The sequence below is a fragment of the Sander lucioperca genome, chromosome 21, assembly GCF_008315115.2.
Source record: "Sander lucioperca isolate FBNREF2018 chromosome 21, SLUC_FBN_1.2, whole genome shotgun sequence".
NCBI lineage: Eukaryota > Metazoa > Chordata > Actinopteri > Perciformes > Percidae > Sander > Sander lucioperca.
Genome location: NC_050193.1, coordinates 14,548,382 through 14,568,547, shown reverse-complemented (window position 1 = coordinate 14,568,547; position 20,166 = coordinate 14,548,382). Strand labels below are relative to the sequence as shown.

General features: G+C 41.2%; 1 protein-coding gene across 1 annotated transcript in view; it reads right to left on the bottom strand.

The window, feature by feature from the left end:
* The window catches only part of grin2aa (glutamate receptor, ionotropic, N-methyl D-aspartate 2A, a), a 158,216-nt gene extending 138,398 nt beyond the window's left edge, over nucleotides 1-19,818 (bottom strand). Inside the window, exons 1-2 of the mRNA XM_031320850.2 lie at nucleotides 19,302-19,818; nucleotides 8,466-8,969 (exon numbers count right to left, since the gene is read on the bottom strand). Of these exons, the coding sequence (XP_031176710.2) occupies nucleotides 8,466-8,966 (501 nt within the window). The 5' untranslated portion in view covers nucleotides 8,967-8,969; nucleotides 19,302-19,818. The remainder of the gene's footprint in view (nucleotides 1-8,465; nucleotides 8,970-19,301) is intronic.
* Between the last annotated feature and the right edge of the window lie 348 nt (nucleotides 19,819-20,166).

Here is a 20,166-nt window from a genome sequence, read left to right as displayed (position 1 = left end):
TTATTTCTTATTTTCATAAGTTTGTACACTTGATGCTCATGTGCTATTATTGTTTACCTGATGCTCTGTATACTGCATTTTGTCAATAAAAAAAAAAAAAAAAAACGTTACACATAGACGGCTTACGTAGTAAGAGCTGAAACATAAATACAAAGATTTGTGCTGTAATGTGTAATGTTGTAATTTATCAAGTGATTAATTACGTTATTGGTATTGGTATCGGTAACGGTATTGAAAATGTTTGAAGGAGACCCCTCGACCTAGCTATACATCCTGAACAAGCTGTCAATTTAGACTCCCCTGATGCGTTTAGTGTTACAAATACATATTCATGTCAACATAAATAAGCCATCAGGTCAACATCCCTAAGGGCAATGTTAGTTGATATGTATCTGTGTGAATCGCAGGAGCATGAGTGACTGTAAGTGGTTATAATACAGTCTGAAAAACCAAACCTCTCCCTCACATCTCAGTCTCTCTCCCTCCACTATAACTGTGATTGACAAGTCTTCGGGAAAGATGCTTCTAGTTAATAAGAAGCTGTCGCTCATAATGTAGCAGTTTGCAGTATGTACCAAGAATTAAGACCCACTGAGGTTCTGCAGCTTAAAGACAGAGCCTAGTCTAATTTAATCAAACAATTTCAGCATTAAGAAAATTAGGAAATGGTTCTTTTTTGAAGGCTGGAGCCACAGCGAGATTTTGTTTAAATATTATACTCATATTGATGCAATGGCCTGATGACACAACAATGAGGAATAAAAAGACTTTCACAGCCAGCAACTGCATGCATGTGTTATCTGTACATTAGTCAGGCTTAAGCGGAGATGACAAAATTCGCTCCTCCAAAGCTGTGATAGCTGCGTTATTCTCCGTCTTCAGTCTCTCGGTCGACGAGCTTATGTTATATTTGTTGTAGGGTATTTCTGTCAGCTTATGGTGGCTGACAAGAGTCGAGTCAAGCAGATCAGAAATTCAATTTACTGCTGAGACACTTGGGTTAATCAACAAGAAACACAAAAAGATGGATAGACAAACCCACCTAAAAAATGCACACAGACACACACACACACACACACACACACACATTATTCATTTAAACACAAAAAACACAAATGCACACAAGACAAACAGACAAGAGGATTAGTCTGATGTTAGCCAGGCAGTTGTTTGTTTATCCTTGTACCGACACCGCAGAGTGACAATACGCTCTATGTGGCACACACCAAAACACTTGTAGTGATAATGGCGAAACAAATAGTTTGAAAAAGATGTTTATGTTTATTTAATGTAGCAGTGTGACATGCAGACTTAAGCATTTCTCAGAGCATGAGCAGCTTCTGCAAAAATAGTGTGATTTGTTCAGTGGAAAAAAGATAACGACAAAAAAGGAACCCAAGCAGCAGCAGAAGGGCAAAATGGAGAAGATGAAGTATGTAAGGAGATCAAAGACTAAAGTAAATGCCCACACTGCAAGTGCAACATCAAAATCAATTTATATTCCCGTTTAGCTATCACATAAAGAAGTGTTAGTCCTTCCATCACAAGCTTTTTTCGATTAATTTAAGAGAGGAAAAGATGCTTTGGGTAGTATGGGTCATAACTTTTAATTTTAACAGGGCCAGGGGTACCCATTCACGCAATTTTATTACAGAAAATATTTTTTTGCAGCTCCTGACCCAACTCATCTACCTGGCTACAGCTGTCACTGTTAAAATGCACTCTTCTTTTGCCAGCATCTGTGTGCTGTAATATGGAACTTTGTATGTGTGCGTGTGCACACTGCTCTATGAGCGCGCATGTCGCTGTAATCTATGTATACACGGCTGCTGGTTCCTGAGGCTGAAGCCGAGGCTCTCCTGAGAGACTTAAGGAAGGAGCGACATAAGGGAAAAAAAGAAGGAAGAGAGAGAGAGAGAGAGCTGAGGAAAATACAGAGAGAGGAGGATAAAAGGAAAAAAAGGAAAAGAGAAGAGGAAGGGGGAAGAGAGACGAGGGGAATATGGGTAGAGCAAGAGACAAAGTGAGAGAGGAGCTCACAGGCCAAGTAAAGCTCAAACTATGCAGCTCAAATAGAAACCTTCTATACTTTGGAACAGATGTCATTAGGGAAAGCCAGAAAGAAGAGGGAGATGAAGAAGAAAAAAGAGGGAAATGTACTCATAGAAAAAGCTAACAGCTCCATTTCCTCTAGTCCCAGATATTCATTCTAATCGATTCCCTTTGAGAAGTAAGAGGCCATTTCTCATCTGCAAGATGGCTGCATCTAGCTGTTGGATTTATACACACACTCAAACATACAGTGGCTCCACACACACATGCACACATACGTGTTTTCATATTTACAGTAACACACAGACTCACACAAATGCTAAACAAACCAGGAATACAAAATAAAGAGCGCTAACAACTAAAGTGTTGTCATGGGACTCTCACTGAGGACAGTCTTACCGAGGTAATAGGATATCTGACAACACCCCAACGATGTCATTATCGCACACACAGACACACAGAGCCAATTACAGAGACACAAAATCAAATTGCCTTTGTTGGAAAGATATTGATAAAGTACATGCACATAGACACAAATGCATAACATTTTATATATTGGTACAGAGGCACACAAGCACAATATTTCCTGCACAGAGGTGTGTAACAGTGCGGCAGTGGTTGAGCAGGCTGAAGATACTCTAGTTAAACGACAGTGTGATTTAAGCCAAACAAAAACAAACATCACGACACGATAATTGGACAAACTCATGAGCAATATTATAAAATGTTATTTCTATATACTCTCTTAGTCTCTCCCTCTCTTCTTCCTTCCCTTCTGTTCTGATTTGCTATTTGACACAAGCAGGAAGCAACCAACATGAGAGTCCTTCTACGTGTGTGTGTGTGTGTGTGTGTGTGTGTGTGTGTGTGTGTGTGTGTGTGTGTGTGTGTGTGTGTGTGTGTGTGTGTGTGTGTGTGTGTGATTTTACCGCCTGAGGGGAGACAACAACAGGGATGGATGAATAATGTCCTTTGATCACAATAACACCGTACACAGACACAAACGCTTGCATCTACTACATTAAAGCTGGTAGTTACATCAAGTGTGTACAAAAAACTTTTTTTCAGCCGCCATGACAGCTGCCATGAAACACATACATACACATACATTTAGGCACAAATACAAGGAGTACTAGAGCACTAGAGCTGATCAATATGCATGATTAGAACATCTTGTTCATCCTGGGATCTATCGACAAATTTCGCCATTATGGATCAATAAATTACACAAATACACTTGCAGCAAGTTGGCATGTGTGGATACCGAATGTGTGCTTGTGCGTCATTGTTTAATTAGGTAAATAGAAACATTGAGTAACAGTGGCGGCTACAGGGTTTTACTTTTTATCATCATGGAGTCCAGTCAGTCCCAAATGAAAGCTGTATGTTGACTTACTGTACAGACATAATAACTCCTAACCCTCCTATTCCGGGCAGAATTGGCCGATTATCTGAAGAAACAAAGGCTTCCACACTAGGCATTTGAACATATAAAATGAGTGATGAACACCTTTTCATTGGTTTTCAATTGTTTTAGTCAAACCTTAAGCATCTGTTGTGTTACTGGTAAAAAATCCCCACCACAGGACCTGTGTGTGTGTGTGTGTGTGTGTGTGTGTGTGTGTGTGTGTGTGTGTGTGTGTGTGGGGGGGGGGGGCAATTGTGGCCATTCATGCCATGACATAGTTGCGTCCCCTAGCAAAGCTATATGTGTAATTTGTTAGGGGCCAGGGAATGCATTATGCCAATGAGGGTCCTCACAAGTATAGACAAACACATGTTTGCATGTATGTACATGTGGTATGGAAGGTGATTACTGTGCAGGAACAAAGGCAAGACTGATGTGGCAACATGCAGAACACACACACACGTTCATATCTGCTACACTGCTAAGGAACTTAAAACAATCTCAAAATATTCTTCAACTGAACACTTTTAGTTGTATTCAGAAGCAAAATGTTTGTTTTTCTTCAAGAAGCTAAACAAAGAGGGACATCTCCCATCGCTGCTGTTAACACATCTGGTGCATTCAGAAAAAAATGAAGAGAAAAAGAAAACAGCTGCAGCAGCAGAAGACATCAGACAAATCAAACTAGAAGTTTAAATATATAGTTCTGAGTTAGGGCAGACACTAACAAAGACTTAGGAAATGCAGAGACTGTTCGTGCCCAACATGATTCAGTTGCCATTATTGACCTCTAAGCCAGTCGATAACCATTTAGCAAGAGAATTTCAAGAAGCCAATCAACAAGCCAGGCCATACTTTCACCCGCACAATTACGGGGGATGAAGTAATGAGAAAGGGCAAGCTTTAAAAAGTTGATGCAGGAAAGAGCAAGAGTGACAGAATTACAAGAGACCAAAGAATGAAAGTGTGAAGGTAAGGAATGCCAGCGATGAGCAAAATAATACAAATTGAGATTGTTTTCTTTTTCTACCCACCCAGTTTTGTAAGTAAAAGGAGCTGCCAGGGTTGTACCTTTGCGGTGAAATGCTGAGAATGCAGCAATGGAGGACATTTTTTTCCTTAATCAATAATGTATTCTTTTCAATACAGGCAAGGGATGCATTATTCAACAAAGGCTGAAAGAGGTATGGAACTAACGCAGGGAGATTTATCTAATTAACAAGCACGAATGAAAGACAGAGAGGAGGATAGAGAGATGGGTGGGACAACACAAGAAGAAAAAGGAAAGAAAGCAAAGACAGAGGAGATGAGGCGTAAATAATCTTTTTTTTTTTTTTTTAATCAGATAGTATTCTCTACAGGTTTACATGGGAGCCCAAGAGATTTAGCCTCCAAGTGACGGGGCAAAGGAAGCACACACACAGAATATATCCAGTGCGGTAGTTGAGGCATTAAGGCATATACAGTATACGCATGAAAATGTCATGCACGTCTATGCACACACAAGTATGAAGGCATAATCGCGAATAGACAAACACACTGAGGGTCTTACAAGGCGTAATCATTGGAGGCGAGTTTCTCCTCATATTTCACGAGGATTAGCGAAAATCTGGAACTAGGTGGCAGAAAGACTCCACTACTTACACTTCTGAGGGTAGCCGTATAAACCTTAACCTACAGAGGGTGAGGAGTTATATAAACTTTAAAAGGAGGGTAAAATATGTAAACCTTAAGGAGAGGATACAGCAGAGGACCCACTAGGAGAACCTTAATCCTTGTTTGGGAAGGAAGCACACTGCAGCACTCACTAAACAGATATGACTTTATTTTTGTGTGCATCATCCTGCTGACTCTGAATTGAAGTGATGCCAGGATGACAATAAATTGTTCAGTCTAACATGTGAGACAGGAGAGATACATTTAAGGCCAATTGGTGTATTTAACTCAGGTTAATTTACAAAAGAAAGAAAGAAAGAAAGAAAAGAAATTTAGCTAAATAGGAATAAAAAATATAACTATATGGTGGCAACTTGTGCTGAAAGATTAGTTTTTGATAATCGATTAAATCATTTATCAGACAAATATGCCAAACGTTCGCTGAAACGCGGAATTTGGGCTTTTTCACTTTGTAAACCTATAACATGCACAAAAAGATATACAGTATAACACTATAAAGGAAAGGGAAAAAGCCAAAAAGCATAATATGAGCACTTTAATCTTGGTCTTAATGAAATTACGATCAGCATTTTGTTTTTACTATTATATGACATGTTATAGTATGAAGGTTTAAATGAAAACATAATTGAGGGATTGATTGATTTATTGATTTATGATTACAATAATCAGTTGCAGGCCTAATAACATAGGCCTAATAATAAGAAGTATTGTGGGACAGCCGTGATTATTTCCCAACACATCAAAACTCCTTGTGCAAATTTTAATTTATGGTTTAATGTTTTAAGGTTTCGATTGTTTTGACCAACCTGCAGCTTGGATTTTTTCTTTTAGAAAATCTGGTGTGAACCAACCATGATTATCCTGTAATGTGTCCTCAGATACACACTACATTAACTGTTCTCAGGTGAAAACATTCCCATCCCCAAAATTTTCAGAAGAAATGTAGAAGTATCAACAATGACGACGAACTTCACGAATTGTGACGTGAATTTGAAACTAACGCAGATAGACAAATAGATAGGTTGGGAGAAAAAATGGAAAATGTGAGAAAGAAAACAAAGTGAAGTCAAAGTGGTGGGTCAAGCACTTGAAAGTGGATTATTTTCTCCTCTTCTGCTCCTGCAGAGGAAACACTCCTGCTGTCAGGGAGCTGAATTGCTGCTGTTTCAATGACACTCACTGACAGGGGACATGTGTGCTGCTGAAGTAGGTGGTGTGTGGCAGGTGCCAATCAGGACATTCTGTAATTCCCCTCCACTCAGCCTCGCCTCTGGTCAGACTGAGAGATTATCCCTCCTTCATTTCCCCTCTCCACCTCTATTTCAACACTCACCTCCCTCCTCTTCTGCCCTATCCTCCAACACTTATCTCCTTCTCTCCCCTTAAAAGAAGCCACGTGTAGCATTACAGGATCAATAAACCATTACCGTAGTAACTTTAAGACATTTGTATATTTGCTGTAAACAAACAAGGTAGTCGCTGAGTGGCTCTACAGCAGGCATGTCCAATGTCCGCCCCGGGGGCCAATCACAGCGCGCGGCCAGTTTTCATATGGCCCGTAGCCTTGATTTGTGAAAGACAAGAGCAAGAGGCATGTGTTATAAGCTTAAATGTGAACAAACTTTGCATTACGCATAATAGGTCATGTTTAAAATGATCATGAGGTTAAGATTTTTTATCAACTTCAAGTTTAAGGTATTCCAAACAGTATGTTCGGTTATCTGTCTACAGATGTAAAAATAAGGCAGAATTGATTTGTTTTTTGTTTTTTAGATTTGTTCACGCCTGAGTGGTGTTGATTTGGTTACGTTGCCATTAAAAAAAAAGATAATTGTGACGATCAGTGCATTTGTATGTAACTTTAATTGTTAAAAAAAACATGTCAGAAGGGACCGTTGGCCTCCGGGCATCTTCATATTGTCAAATCTGGCACTCTTTAAAAAAAAAGTTTGGACACCCTTGCTCTACAGTCTCAACCGACCTCTGCACTGTATGTTTTATTTCGGGCCGCAGGGTCGGATTTGGTGGCAAATCTGCTGGAGCGCCTAAGAGAGAGATTTCTCTATTGCACGAAGTAGGAAGAAGGATGCTATTCTTTCAGTGCAACTGGAGCTAAAGATTTGTTTGATTTGTTGTCACTGGCAGATCTTAAAGTAAGGTTTATAGATACAGAGAACAGAACAATTCATCTCATCTCCTCTTTAGTGCAGTGCAAGAAAAGACAAACACTAGTGTCACTATGTTGTGAAAAAAGAAGCTAGGATTTATCAAAAGTGAGGTAGTAATTTTGAAAAATGCTAGCACTGACGATACCACCGGATAAGACCCCAGTTTTATTTGTTTACAATAATTACACAAAAATATCTGTCAATAATTTGACAATGGACAAAATGCCATATGTAGCATCTTAGTCGTCTGGCTAACACACTGTCTGGTAAGCCGTCTTTGATCTTCTGGGCTAATAACACAGATAACAATATTCTCATTGTGAATCTGATGAATCCCAAGTGCTAAGCACTGCCTCGTGAAACCACAGTAGCATGTGATGTTCATCTATTTCTATTCACAGTTCAAAGTGATTGGCAGGCGAGAGGCATTGCCTATTCAAATGTAAAAACCAATCGGGTCTCCTGCACTTTGTCTGAAGGAATCCTGCACCATGAATGGAGACTTCCAAGATTACAGCTCATTGTACCACGCAGTTGCCGTTAGCCAAACTTGCAAACACCCACTCCTTCCATATTTCCTCACCCTTTCCTCTTCAGTCATCATTTTGTCTTCCCTTCCTTCTATTCTCTAGCTGCTTTTGAAGTATTCTGTTCTTCCACCGTTTCCTCCAACACCTCTCTGCAAGTACTTACCTCATTCTCCTACCCCCTTTACGTCCTCCAGGCCATCTCTTTTCACCAATGCTAGCCTGGTTCCTATCTCTGTTTCCTTCTCTTGACACCAGCTACACTGATATTTGAAAGGTGCGGCTAATTGGCAAGGCTTTCTCCCGGTCTGTTAGCATGATATTATTAAGATATTATTACTATTTTACAGGCTCTCAACAGCCCCAACAGCCAAATATGTAAAAGGTGACAGGTGAGTGTGTGCTTGATTTTCTCGGTTCAGCAAAGACTCAAAGCCAGAACTTTTGGCAAATCTCACCAAACCAAATCATTCAATCATCGGTTAATGTAAACATTTTAATTTATCCAATCACCCATTCAGTCTGATCCATACTACACCAGGCGTTGCACAACTTCATCCATTCATCAACAACAACAACTATGAAGTCAAACACTCATCCAGCAATCATCCGTCCACCCATGATCCTCCATACCTTATCAGCCATGATCATGGACGAGCCTCCATGGATGCCCAGGATGGGTATGAGCGTCTGCGAGGAAATAAAATCCAAAATCTGGGCGATGGCCTCCTGGTCGGTGCCATCCCCAAACACCACACCGTGGATCTTTGTCCCGGACATCAGGTCGCACATGTGGGTGATGATGCTTTTCGGGTCGGTCTCGTTGACCAGCAGAGTGACCACATTGACGTCGATGGGGTCCTCCTTGCTCCACAGTGCCCGGATGTCCCGCTCTGAGATGTAGCGTGTGCGTCCCAGGATCACCGCAATGTTCAGGACCGGCACTTTTTCCGAGGCACTGCCAGTTCGCTGCTTTTGAGCCGCCACGGGGTCCGCAATGAGGGTCACCGCCACCAGGAGAGCCAAGGACAGCAGCACACTATTACTACCACTGGTACTGCTGCAACTGCTGCTCCTTCTACTCCTCCTCTTACTCCTTTTGCTGCTGAGGGACATACTGCCAAACCACTTCATCCCCTGCATGGGAAATGGATGAGGGAAAACAGAAGAGATGAAGACAGATCAAAAAGAGGGAAGGAGGTGGCAGAGAGAAGCGTAGAAAGATGATGATAGAAAGACAGGGGAGATACATTATTAATGCACAGCTCTTCGAGCCCATACATTTAGGTTGCATCTTTCTTTTTTATTCCATTTCTTCTCAGTAATGTTATTAAACACATAAACCTTGTGGGGAGGGAGATGTCCTTGAGAGGAAGTTGCGGAGGGGTGAGAGAAAGAGAAGATGACTAACAAGTATATACTTTATGGTCACGACGCTAGGATCAGATGATTCAGGAGCAAACTGTGCTGTTCGGAAGAGGCAGGCAGACAGTTATATAGTTTACAAGTGTAATATCTCAACCTTCAGAGATTGACAAGCAAGTAATAAGGGGGGGGCGCTAGGAGTGACGGTGACATGTATCCTCCTCAAACTGTATTGAACATTCATATACATTTGGTTCTATTACACTTCCAATGTTGTGCAGGACAATAATATTATGTCCATGTAAGAGAGTGACATAGCGGTGGGTAATTTGGTTTTCATATTATAAAGTTGAAGTCTATATTATATACAATATGGGGAATAGGGTTCTTGCAATACAGTATAACTCAACGTACTATTTGTATTCTTTAAGCCATGCTCGTGGCATGGCGGGATAGCAGTGTTGATCTTTTAGTCTGTTGGTCGGTCCACCACTTTGAAGTGAGTATTTAGTTCAAAGCACCGCTGTGCAGCCAAAGATTCCTTATAACTAAAGATAGCACATTATAAGCTGCACCAATGGTATGAAACAGTACACACTTCCTGTATCCTAAATGGGCATGGCCTTGTTTGGGAGAGTAGCGAACGTCGTGTGGATGGATGAAAGGTTATACTTACATATTTTATTATTACTCTCTTTTGCTAATATGAGATATCTACACAGCTTAACGACATATTTAACATTACGAAAATTATATTTGTTAAGATTGAAGTTTGTAAACATTAGTAAATGTTAGCTTATTGTGTTGCCAGAACTCGCGAGTTTGTTGCCGAGACCACAACAGGTCTCAAACAAAGTGCTGAAAAATGCCATTTTAGTGTCAAAATGTTTGGGAGATATGTGGCTCATGAAAAATGGGTCCACTCCCATTTTGAATGTTATCACTCCATTCTGGACTCCACTCTTACTATGTCATCTTACAGTGCAGCAGTTGAGCAGCTGCTCTGAGCATCAAATATTGACAGGGATTGGTGATCCAGCTTACCAATGGATGATAATGGCCTACTGAGACAACTAGGAGGTAGAGTAGGGCCATACCACCACATATCTATGGTAGTGAAAGCAACTAATAATGCCCATTTAATTGGCTGATCACATTTAAAGTGGATGAATAGAAAGGACATCACAGTGCAAGCACAACACTACTGGAGCGGAGTGGTAATAATTGACATATACATATCAAGAAACTCTGATGTGAATAGTGAAAATAACAAAAGAAAAAAAACATACTGTGTTTAATAAAGTCAGTTACACCTGCCCCATTATGCTGATACTGGTTTAAGCATTTCTTCACGTATATATATCTATTAGACTCTTATATAGAAGATTCAACGTACAAACCCCCAAAAAAGTTGAAATAAATGTTTGTGTATGTGTGTTTGAGAGTGTTCATGTGTTACTCTGCACCAACCAGAGCAGAGCAGCGCAGTGCCATCATCATCACACACAAATTACAATCTGTGTGTGTGTGTGTGTGTGTGTGTGTGTGTGTGTGTGTGTGTGTGTGTGTGTGTGTGTGTGTGTGTGTGTGTGTTTATCATCATCTGTAAGACATATGAGCAGTTGTGCTGAACAGTAGAGCGTGAGCACAATCAGAAGGGCATGAAACATATGGTCACATAATGTGTCCATGCACTGCTGACGATTTATGGATTCACTGACAGGACCATGTGTTTTTTGCATCCGTACAGAGCCTGTTGGTGCATGATTGATTCACAGGACCCACAGTTTAATAAAACCAGCACAGACTTAGGCACTGAGATCAAAAGATCATAAGAAACTAGTCTCATCTGAATTGTTCCTTCCCATTAACATAAGCAACAAAACAACACTGCAGAAATGTCTTCTCATAAGCAACCAGTAAAATAGAGTGACTCATGCAGATTCAATAGTTACCAAGGACATGATGTTTTCAATCCTACTTCTTTGTCTACTAGTCTCTCAGTTAACAGGATACCTCAAAAAAGTGCTCAGTTAGGCCAAGGGCAATAGAACAAGTAATTGCAGATCTGGATTCAGGTGAAGACATTTCTTCTTCATAACGGTTTCTTTTATTGCATGATAGGACATTTTTTAGCTTTTCTTGCTGCTATTATCCCATGAACTTGTGTACTTTAATGACATTATTATATCATATGTATCCAATCATTGTATATTACTGTTATACCGGTATGTGTGATGATGCAGATCTGGATCTACTTTAGACGCAAATTCAAAACGTCCATATATTTTGCACTACTAAAATAGTACATTTTGCATTTATTTGATAGGACAGCTTAGACATGAAAGGGGAGAGAGAGGGGGAATGACATGCAGCAAAGGGTTGCAGGTCGGAATCGAACCTGCAGCCTGTGCAGCTAGGACTTAGCCTCTGTACATGGGGCCCATGCTCTACCAGGTGAGCTACCCAGGCGCCCCATAGTTTATATTTTAAAAACAAACCAACTACTTATCTAAGCATTTCATTCCAAATTGTTTTCTGTGCCACCCACACAAACCAACTGCTGTTTAACGGGGCTTCTGAGTTTCTCAATTGTCATCAACTTTTTTTAAAGCATCCTTATCAGAATACCTTTTTGGTTCGGTTATAAAGTAAAGTTTCCCATTACTATCCAACCCTGCTTGCCCCAAAAACCACAGCTGCATTGTCTGTTTGTAAGTATGATGATGGCTTTAGATTATTTTCTGTGGGCTTGGATTTGTCATACCTTGTGATTCTGTAATGAAATTGAGACTCCAGCGGAAGGCCCTGTTTTGAGCTGAATAATGCATGTTGGCTTACTGTGTCATCCTCTGTTTTTTTTAAAACAAGCCAGAGGACTTCTTGTCCCTCCCTACCCAACTGAGCATGAACACTGTTAGAGCAGACCTGAGGATGAATCATCCAAATCTAGGTCCATTCACTTTAGAGAGCGCACCAATGGCTTCATAGATTCTCAGTGTCTCCGTCAAAAAGACGCCATCTTCCGTCAGCCAACAGCTGTAGGACTATATGAAGGCTTGCCCAGACAGTTTGTGAAATCACTTAAAGCTATAGTGCGTAGTTTTTGTCTCCCCCATGAGGAATTCTATAGCCTGACAAGCCAGACCCACATCAAGATGTTTGGTCTGGGAACTCACCATTGGCAGGGCTCAATCCGAGGGGCGGGATAAACGGTTGTCTTTCAAATTCACTCTGCACACAATAGGATAACGCTACAACCAACCAGAGCAACGCTAGTTGATAGATTAAACTTTTGCCGTATCCGCGTAAGAGTTTGGTTTTTCCAGCTCCACACCATTTTCTGAACACTGACACTGAACACACTGAGAAATACAGAGAGAGTTGTATGGGACTAATAGGCTTAGTTAGCTTTGTTTCAACTCATTTGGCAATGGCTTGAATGTAACGGACAGTCATTAATATAAAGAAGTTACGCACTAAAGCTTTAATTCTATAGGACTGATATGCATTTCTCAGTGGAACAATGGATCTTTAAATCCTGCTTCATACATTCATACACGTTTACAGAGAGACAGAAAATATCCACAGCCTCTTGTATTGTTGGTCAATGAACAGCTTCGCCAAACATGTCCAATCTTTTACATTTTCTGTTGTTGGCTGCCCTTTCAGGTCTTGCTCAAGAGCACCTGAGCGGTGAGGACTCTGGCTGTCAAGAGGCATTCAACTCAAGCCTTCCAGTTGAAGGGCCGTCTTCATAATTACTAGACTGTCCTGCTGCTGCTATTATCATATGAAATATTACATTTCCCTATTAATATCACAGTATCAGTCGGACCATCAAACTATTAAAATGCTTTTCATCAGCAGTTTCTGGAGCTTACCGGATAGTCACAGTCTGAGCAAAGGAGCTGAATAAGACATGCTCCAGACTGCATAAATACTGTTACATAAATGCTTCCATATGTACTGTACACATACTGTACATACAGGATTGGAAATCTGTGTGTTATGAATACTATGTATGAACTGAGGATAATACAACACAACTAAGCCATTTCAGGACATGCATCCTCCTCAAAACTTATTTAGAGAAAACACACACCCACATATTTCACTATAGGTAGCTACAGTAATGGTACATGGCAAAACCAGAAATATAAAAAAGGTCAAACTGGTACCAATTTGGCGTATTATGGTATTTATAGTAACATGCGAGTTCATTGTTGAAAAGATTATCTTTCAGTTCCAATGGGTGTGTATGGAAATCTTTCCTTGTCCCAAATGTGCAGCATCACTGGGGGATTTAAGGCCAAGAAGGATAGAGGGACAATGGTTAGAGGAGAAAAACAGGCAGAGAAAGTAAAGGCAATGCAGATAAAAAAATATAGTGAGAAAGAGAAAATAGGAAGAAACAGAGAGAGAGAGAGAGAGAGAGAGAGAGAGAGCATCCCCAGCCAAATCGGATTGGGGCAGTTTGTCGTCACACAAAGGCTGGCGTTTCTTGGCACCACAACAGTAAATGATGTTTGGCAGGCACATCCATATTACTGGCTATCATGTACACACACACACACACACACACACAAACACTAGTACTGAAATGTCTCTTACCACAATGCCCACATGGCTTCATTGCCACAAAGCCCACGTTTCTGGTCCACACACAACTAGGTTTCACACGCATCAATAATTCAGTCGCATTATCTTTACATGATGAATAATATGATTGCATTTAGTGCTGCGGTCACATTGGTTCTTCCTTCTATTTTCCTAAATGGCATTAAAATTAGATTAGCATACTGTACACACTCTATGGATATGATTTATATACATAGTCGGGGCTGGAATGGTTGATACCGAGGATGATAAATGTATATTTTAAGATACCATGGCCCAGAGGACGCATGTGTATGTGTACATACTTTCTGCTTTGTAGAAGACTACACTTAATATTGTATTTCTTTTCCCCATTCCACATTGGCTCCTCAATTACTCTACATTCATTCATCGCCTATTCATCTCTTCACTGATCTGTCATACCGCTTTCATCCTTTTATAGTTCCTCCACCATCACGTTTTCCCTCCCTGCATTGACTTAAGTAAGACATTGTAACTGAATGTTCAAAACTTGAGCAAAAAAACATTTCAGTTCACTACTTTTCTGTGAATATACTGAAGAGGATTAAACAATATTACATCATCAAAAGAGTAAATAGAGGCAGACCTGTACAAGCAGGTCACAGTTATCCACTGGCCATGCACAAACTACAAATAACTTTGATCTCATGAAAGAAGAATATTATCTAACAATGTATGCTGTATTTTGTCCTTTTCTTCTGATATAAGCCACACTGTTTTTTTAGGCTATCCCTGCGGAGGATGGTCAGCATTCTGGGATGGGAGAAAAACAACGTACTGAACGTACACTCAAGTCGGCGTCGCTTCGGTGTGTTCCGAGGCACTTTCTAGACCAACGGGAGCCGAATGATCAGTCTGACTGCCTTCTCTGCCAACGGTCGGCCGTCGGGTTGGTGTGTCAGAGCCTTAAATCGTGTAACAGAAAACTCAGATTGGACAGATAGTCCAGCTAGCTGTCTGGATTTACCCTGCAGAGATAAAATTCCATCACAAAGAAAGCGGAAGGTAACGGACATCCGGCCGAAAAGAGTGAAATCCGGCAGAATTTCCGATGGCAACGGAACAATCCTGGAAGTGGAACGTTGTGGCTATAGACTATATACGTATTAAATAGTGCATTACTTTACCTAGGTAACGAAGTACAAATGAGAACAGCCTGCAAACGTTAGTGGACTTGGCTCCTTGGTTTTAGTGAAGGTAAATCTTAATGCTCCGGAGTACAATTATATTAGACAACAGTGTGCAATGCCCCTGTGCATTGTCATGTTGTCCACCATTAAGAAATTGTTTTTATTTATGTTTAGTGTGGTAGGCCTTTTGGGGGCCAACCCCATTCCAGAACAGTGGAGGCTGCTGTAGCAGCACATTATTTCCCATGCTGTTTGAATCACTTAAAAAAGTCACATCCGTCATCTGCCTATACAACTGTCTTTGGGTTTCGTGAAAGGTGCTATATAAATACAAGTTATTATTATTATTATTATTTTTATTATAATTATTCAGTAGAGGAACAATTTTGTCAACCACTTTGATAGTTATGTAATGCGTTCTTAGTTTTGGATATGATTGCTTATTTGACTATTGCTCATTATAAGCCTTGTTTACTGACTTTTGACCTTGTAATCTTTAACCAGCTGTGTCTAGGGAACCCGGGATGTTGAGGTTCTTCCTTCTCCCTCTGGTTTCGGTTAATCAGTCTTTTCCTGCCACTACTCCACTGTCTCATTGCTGTACTTGCATGTCTGCAAAGTTACACAAAGACTAATAAACTAAAATAACTTGATTCTAAAATAATTCAACTTTGTATCTTCATTTATTTTTCTGTCCCCTCTCTGCCATCATTCTCCTTCTCTTATTCCTATTTAGCTTAGCTAATTTCATTCCCCAGGTTCTGTATCCTTCCATCACTTTCTTTTTCAAGATTTTAACTCTCAAATGAGATTCTGCCATTTGAAGAAAACGGACACCAAGGAACAGAAATTGAATGCAAATGTGCTGTTGAAGTTAGAAACTGTCTACAGGCCTTTACATACAAAGTGACAACAATGTTCAGCAGGATTATAAATGGGGTTTTTTTAAGGAATAGAAGACAGTTTTGAGTTGTTCTGGGGTTTTTGTAAGTGGTTACATACTATTTTAAACTGAGAAATACTTTTATTAAATAATATATCTTATTTTCTTTTTTTTTATTACTCACTTTACACTTTGGCAGGCCATTCTCAACACCTGTATCACACTAATCTTTTCAGGGAACATCCTCCGCTTCACAAATTTTTTTATTTTTTTTTAAATTTCTACCACTAGCAACTTATTTTGGTTTGTTCCAAATAAACGCAGAACTTGATATTTCGCCTGAGCACTGATAGACGAGGAACAGAAACTAAGGGACGTCGACAGAAAATCGGCATCTTAAAGTCCCAGGTATGACATCAAAGTGCCACAGTGTCTGACTGACAGTTGACCTATGGGATATGTAGTTTTGAAGCAAAGAGGATGTAGCTCCAATTATTTTTCCATACTTAAAGCAAAAAAAAGGTGTATGTATTTCCAAAGTCTGCCAAAATAAACCAAGTGATGTCATCAATTTGGCTTGGGTTGAGAGACTTTTAACAGAAAGATATTACAAACTAGAATTGTAGCATTTGAAAAATATCAGGCAACCTTTGCCTGATAGCTTCTAACAGAAAACGCTATCAAGACTCATTATGGGAAGTAAAGGACCCAGTGTTTTTGGAGCTTGAACAATACTAGGAACTAAAAGTCAGGATATCTCAACCTCTGCGGCTTCTATTCAATCCTGACTTCCCCAAACTTTGCTGGAGTGTTCCTTGAAGTAACCTGAACTATGACCCATCTCCTCTGACATTCTTCTCCTTTGTGAGCTCATTCCTGTATCCATTTTTCTCCCAGCCATTCCCTCATTCAATCTCTCTCCCTCTCTCCCGGGCCCCAGCCATCTGCTCTGTGTGCCCTGACGTGTGCATGAGCACCCATGAGAAGCCCAGTGGAAGTAATCGTCTGCTACCACTCAGGCTTCAACATGTTGCCCACTGCACATACCTCTTTAGCTCCCTATTGTGTGTGTGTGTGTGTGTGTGTGTGTGTGTGTGTGTGTGTGTGTGTGTGTGTGTGTGTGTGTGTGTGTGAGAGAGAGAGAGAGAGAGAAACAAAGAGAGAGATCGACAAAGTAAGAAATGAGAACACTAGAGGTCTCTTATATAATGGGTGTGAACAGTCTCTTTCATGCCATCTCTCTCTCTCTCTCTCTCTCTCTCTCTCTCCACCTGATGCCCAATACACACACATATGCCTCCCTGCTCGAATGGAATATTGCACTCTATGCTACAGTATGTCTCATTGCTCGTTTATTTTCAGTTATGTTGGTGCTAATTGCATCAGTCAGTTTCTACTTCATTAGCATGCAGGAGGCCAACGTTTGAACATTGCCTCTCTTTCAGAATTTCAATTTGCTTGACTGGCATGACATGTAAGTATGTGTATGTTTCCCAAAGTATTTAAAGGAAAATAGTGTTTAAAGAAAAAAGTAACAATTATAATAATGAACAAATTAGATATCGTCATCCAGGGTGGTTAGATGTAGGTTGACACATTATTTGTTCGCTGTGCGGCAGGAGGCAACAAAGTGAGCTTCTAAAGTACTGCAGTGTTGCCCAACAGGAAAGGAGTATCGTCTCTGAAGGCCAGAGTCAGAGGTGATGTCAGACTTTATTCAGCCATGAACAATGCTGATGATTTTGAACCACGCTGGCGCTGCCTGTTCGGTTCTTGATGGTGACTTGATTTTAACCCTTTACATTTATTTTTAGAGGAAGTATCCTCTGACTGACTTCAAAACTGAGTTTATAATGTCTTCATCTATAAGCAAATAAAGGTGTATTCAAAATCAATCACATCTACCACTCTCACTCCCTCTCTTTCTCTTTCTCTTTCTCTCTCTCTTTCAATTTGATCTCCTCATTGTTTCTTTCTACACCATTTTCCCTGTGCTACTGTTGTATAATGGGCACATATCAGAATCAGCTTTGATGGCCAGGTAAGTTTGGGCACATACAAGAAATTTGACTCTTTGCTCTCACAGTACATACACCGAGCTAAACCTAGGACAGAAAAGCTGAAAAGTGCAATTTACATCTCCTCTCCCACCCCTCTGAACGAATGCAACAATACTTCTTAAATGCACACAAGCACACACACACAAACACTCATGCTGAATAGTAAAAGCAGGCAAACCATAAGGGAGAATGAATACAGTCTACAGTTACAGTAGAGCTCCCAATCTACATGTGGGGAGGTATTGGGTTAATTCATTATTTCGTCTTGCTATCATAGAAATATGGATTGTCCTTCCATGGGCTGCAGAGAGAGAGAGAGAGAGAGAGAGAGAGAGAGAGAGAGAGAGATTTTCTGAAACTGCGCTTCAACAACGTGACTGGATCCACAGAACAGGAGAGGGGGACAGGGGTAGGAGAGATGTACATTCATTTGGATCTCCCCGTTAGGTTCAATGGGACCAACACAATACAAGTGCGACCCCTACTGGTACAACGTTGGCCTGCCTCCTTCACTCTTGGCCAAGAAGCTCCTCACATAGTGAAAGATTTTTTCATTTGATCTTAAAGACCAAAGCCCGTGATCACTTTCTGTCACGTTTCGAGAGGGCACATAGGCCTATGCAAGAGTTTGCCCTATAATGTCATTATAACTTTGAAAACATACGGTGCGTTGTTAGCGATCTCCCTAATCTAACGCGGACTGTTCGTCCTGGTATGGGATGGAGAAGAGCTGGAAGTTGTGCCAACCAGCGGCGCGACCAAAAACCCCGCAATGTATTAACCAACATCTGGATAAAATCACCAGAAAGCACAGCCATTCTTCGGTTTTTGTGTGACGTGTGCTCTGCGTTAAACTCCACTTATTTTTGGTAAAACCGGGTTCGCAGCGTTTGTTGGCTACACTGTATGGGGGTGTTGGGTGCATGTGCCCAAGTACCAAAGGCATGAACGTTTCTTTGAATATCACAGTCAGTTTATGGGTGTCCAAGAATTCATGGTAAACGGATGTGTTCAGCTTATTTTGACCGGCTGAGATATGATGTATAAAGATGCGCTTTGAAGCAGCCTGCGCTCCGATCACTGCGCCAGCGTTATGAATTATGAGGAAATTATAACACTTGACGTACGAGCTGAGAGAAGATAATTAGATTTTCTCAGGTGGCATCTCATACTGCGTGCCTCGCATCCTTTAAATCCCAGTTGGTCGTGTTTTAGGGAAAGCTGTGCTCTCCGTGGTGTGGGTGCCGCACTTTGGATAAGGGACGCCTGTGGGTATAAGCCGCACGGCGCCCGCTGATCAAGGAAAGGGGGGGGGGAGAGACACAGAGACGGTGCATGGTCATCACAAGCCGAATTCAGGGTGAAATAACAGACACGACCAAGTACTTACAGCATCTCCCTTCCACAGAGCTCCAAAACAGGGATGTGAGATGACATTGCAACAGTCCCCTCTCTCTTCTGAGAAACCATGCAGCCTGCGATGGGGATCACACTCACAAACACTGCACAAGAAAGAAAAAAAATCACGGAATCTCTGGCAATTAATTATTTCCACCGTGTCCAAAAGAAAACGGAATCAAATCCCCTTGTTTTAGTACTTCGCGGGCACACAGTTGCGAATAAAATCACTGTTGTTGTAATCCAATCTTCATTGTGTGTGCGCCTATACCGCTGATTCTCCACTGCAATCTCTGCTCGCCCCGCGCATTGTGGGGGCTCAACCTGCCTCCGTGTGATTAGAGCTCCCGGTATCCCGTTATTCCTGTCCCGGGCGAGGAGAGGAAGAGGCAGGTGAGCAGCCGCCGGACGCACACATAGACGCACATGCACATTGACTACTACAGTAGAAGCTCCGGCAGCCTGCAAACCGTGCATGGGACCCGCTCCCAAAGTCTCTCTCTCTCTCTCTCTCTCTCTCTCTCTCTCTCTCTCTCTCTCTCTCTCTCTCTCTCTATTTCTGGTCGTGCACGTGTAGCCTATATGTGTGTGTGAGAGAGGGAGCGTGTACGCGTGTGCCTAATGTGCACGCGTGCGTGTGATTTCGCGTTTTGTCTATGTGTATGCCTGCGTGCTTCTGCAGAGGCAGGGGCAGCTGGATAGATAGACGGACGTCGGTCTGTCGCGCTCCCTCTCTCCCCCTCTCTCTCTCTCTCTCTCTTTCCTCTGCGCTAAAGCTCCTTCGGAGAGTAGCTCAGTCAGAGAGAGACTGATACAGGCAGAGTTGGGATGAATCGCAAATGATTCAGACAGCAGTT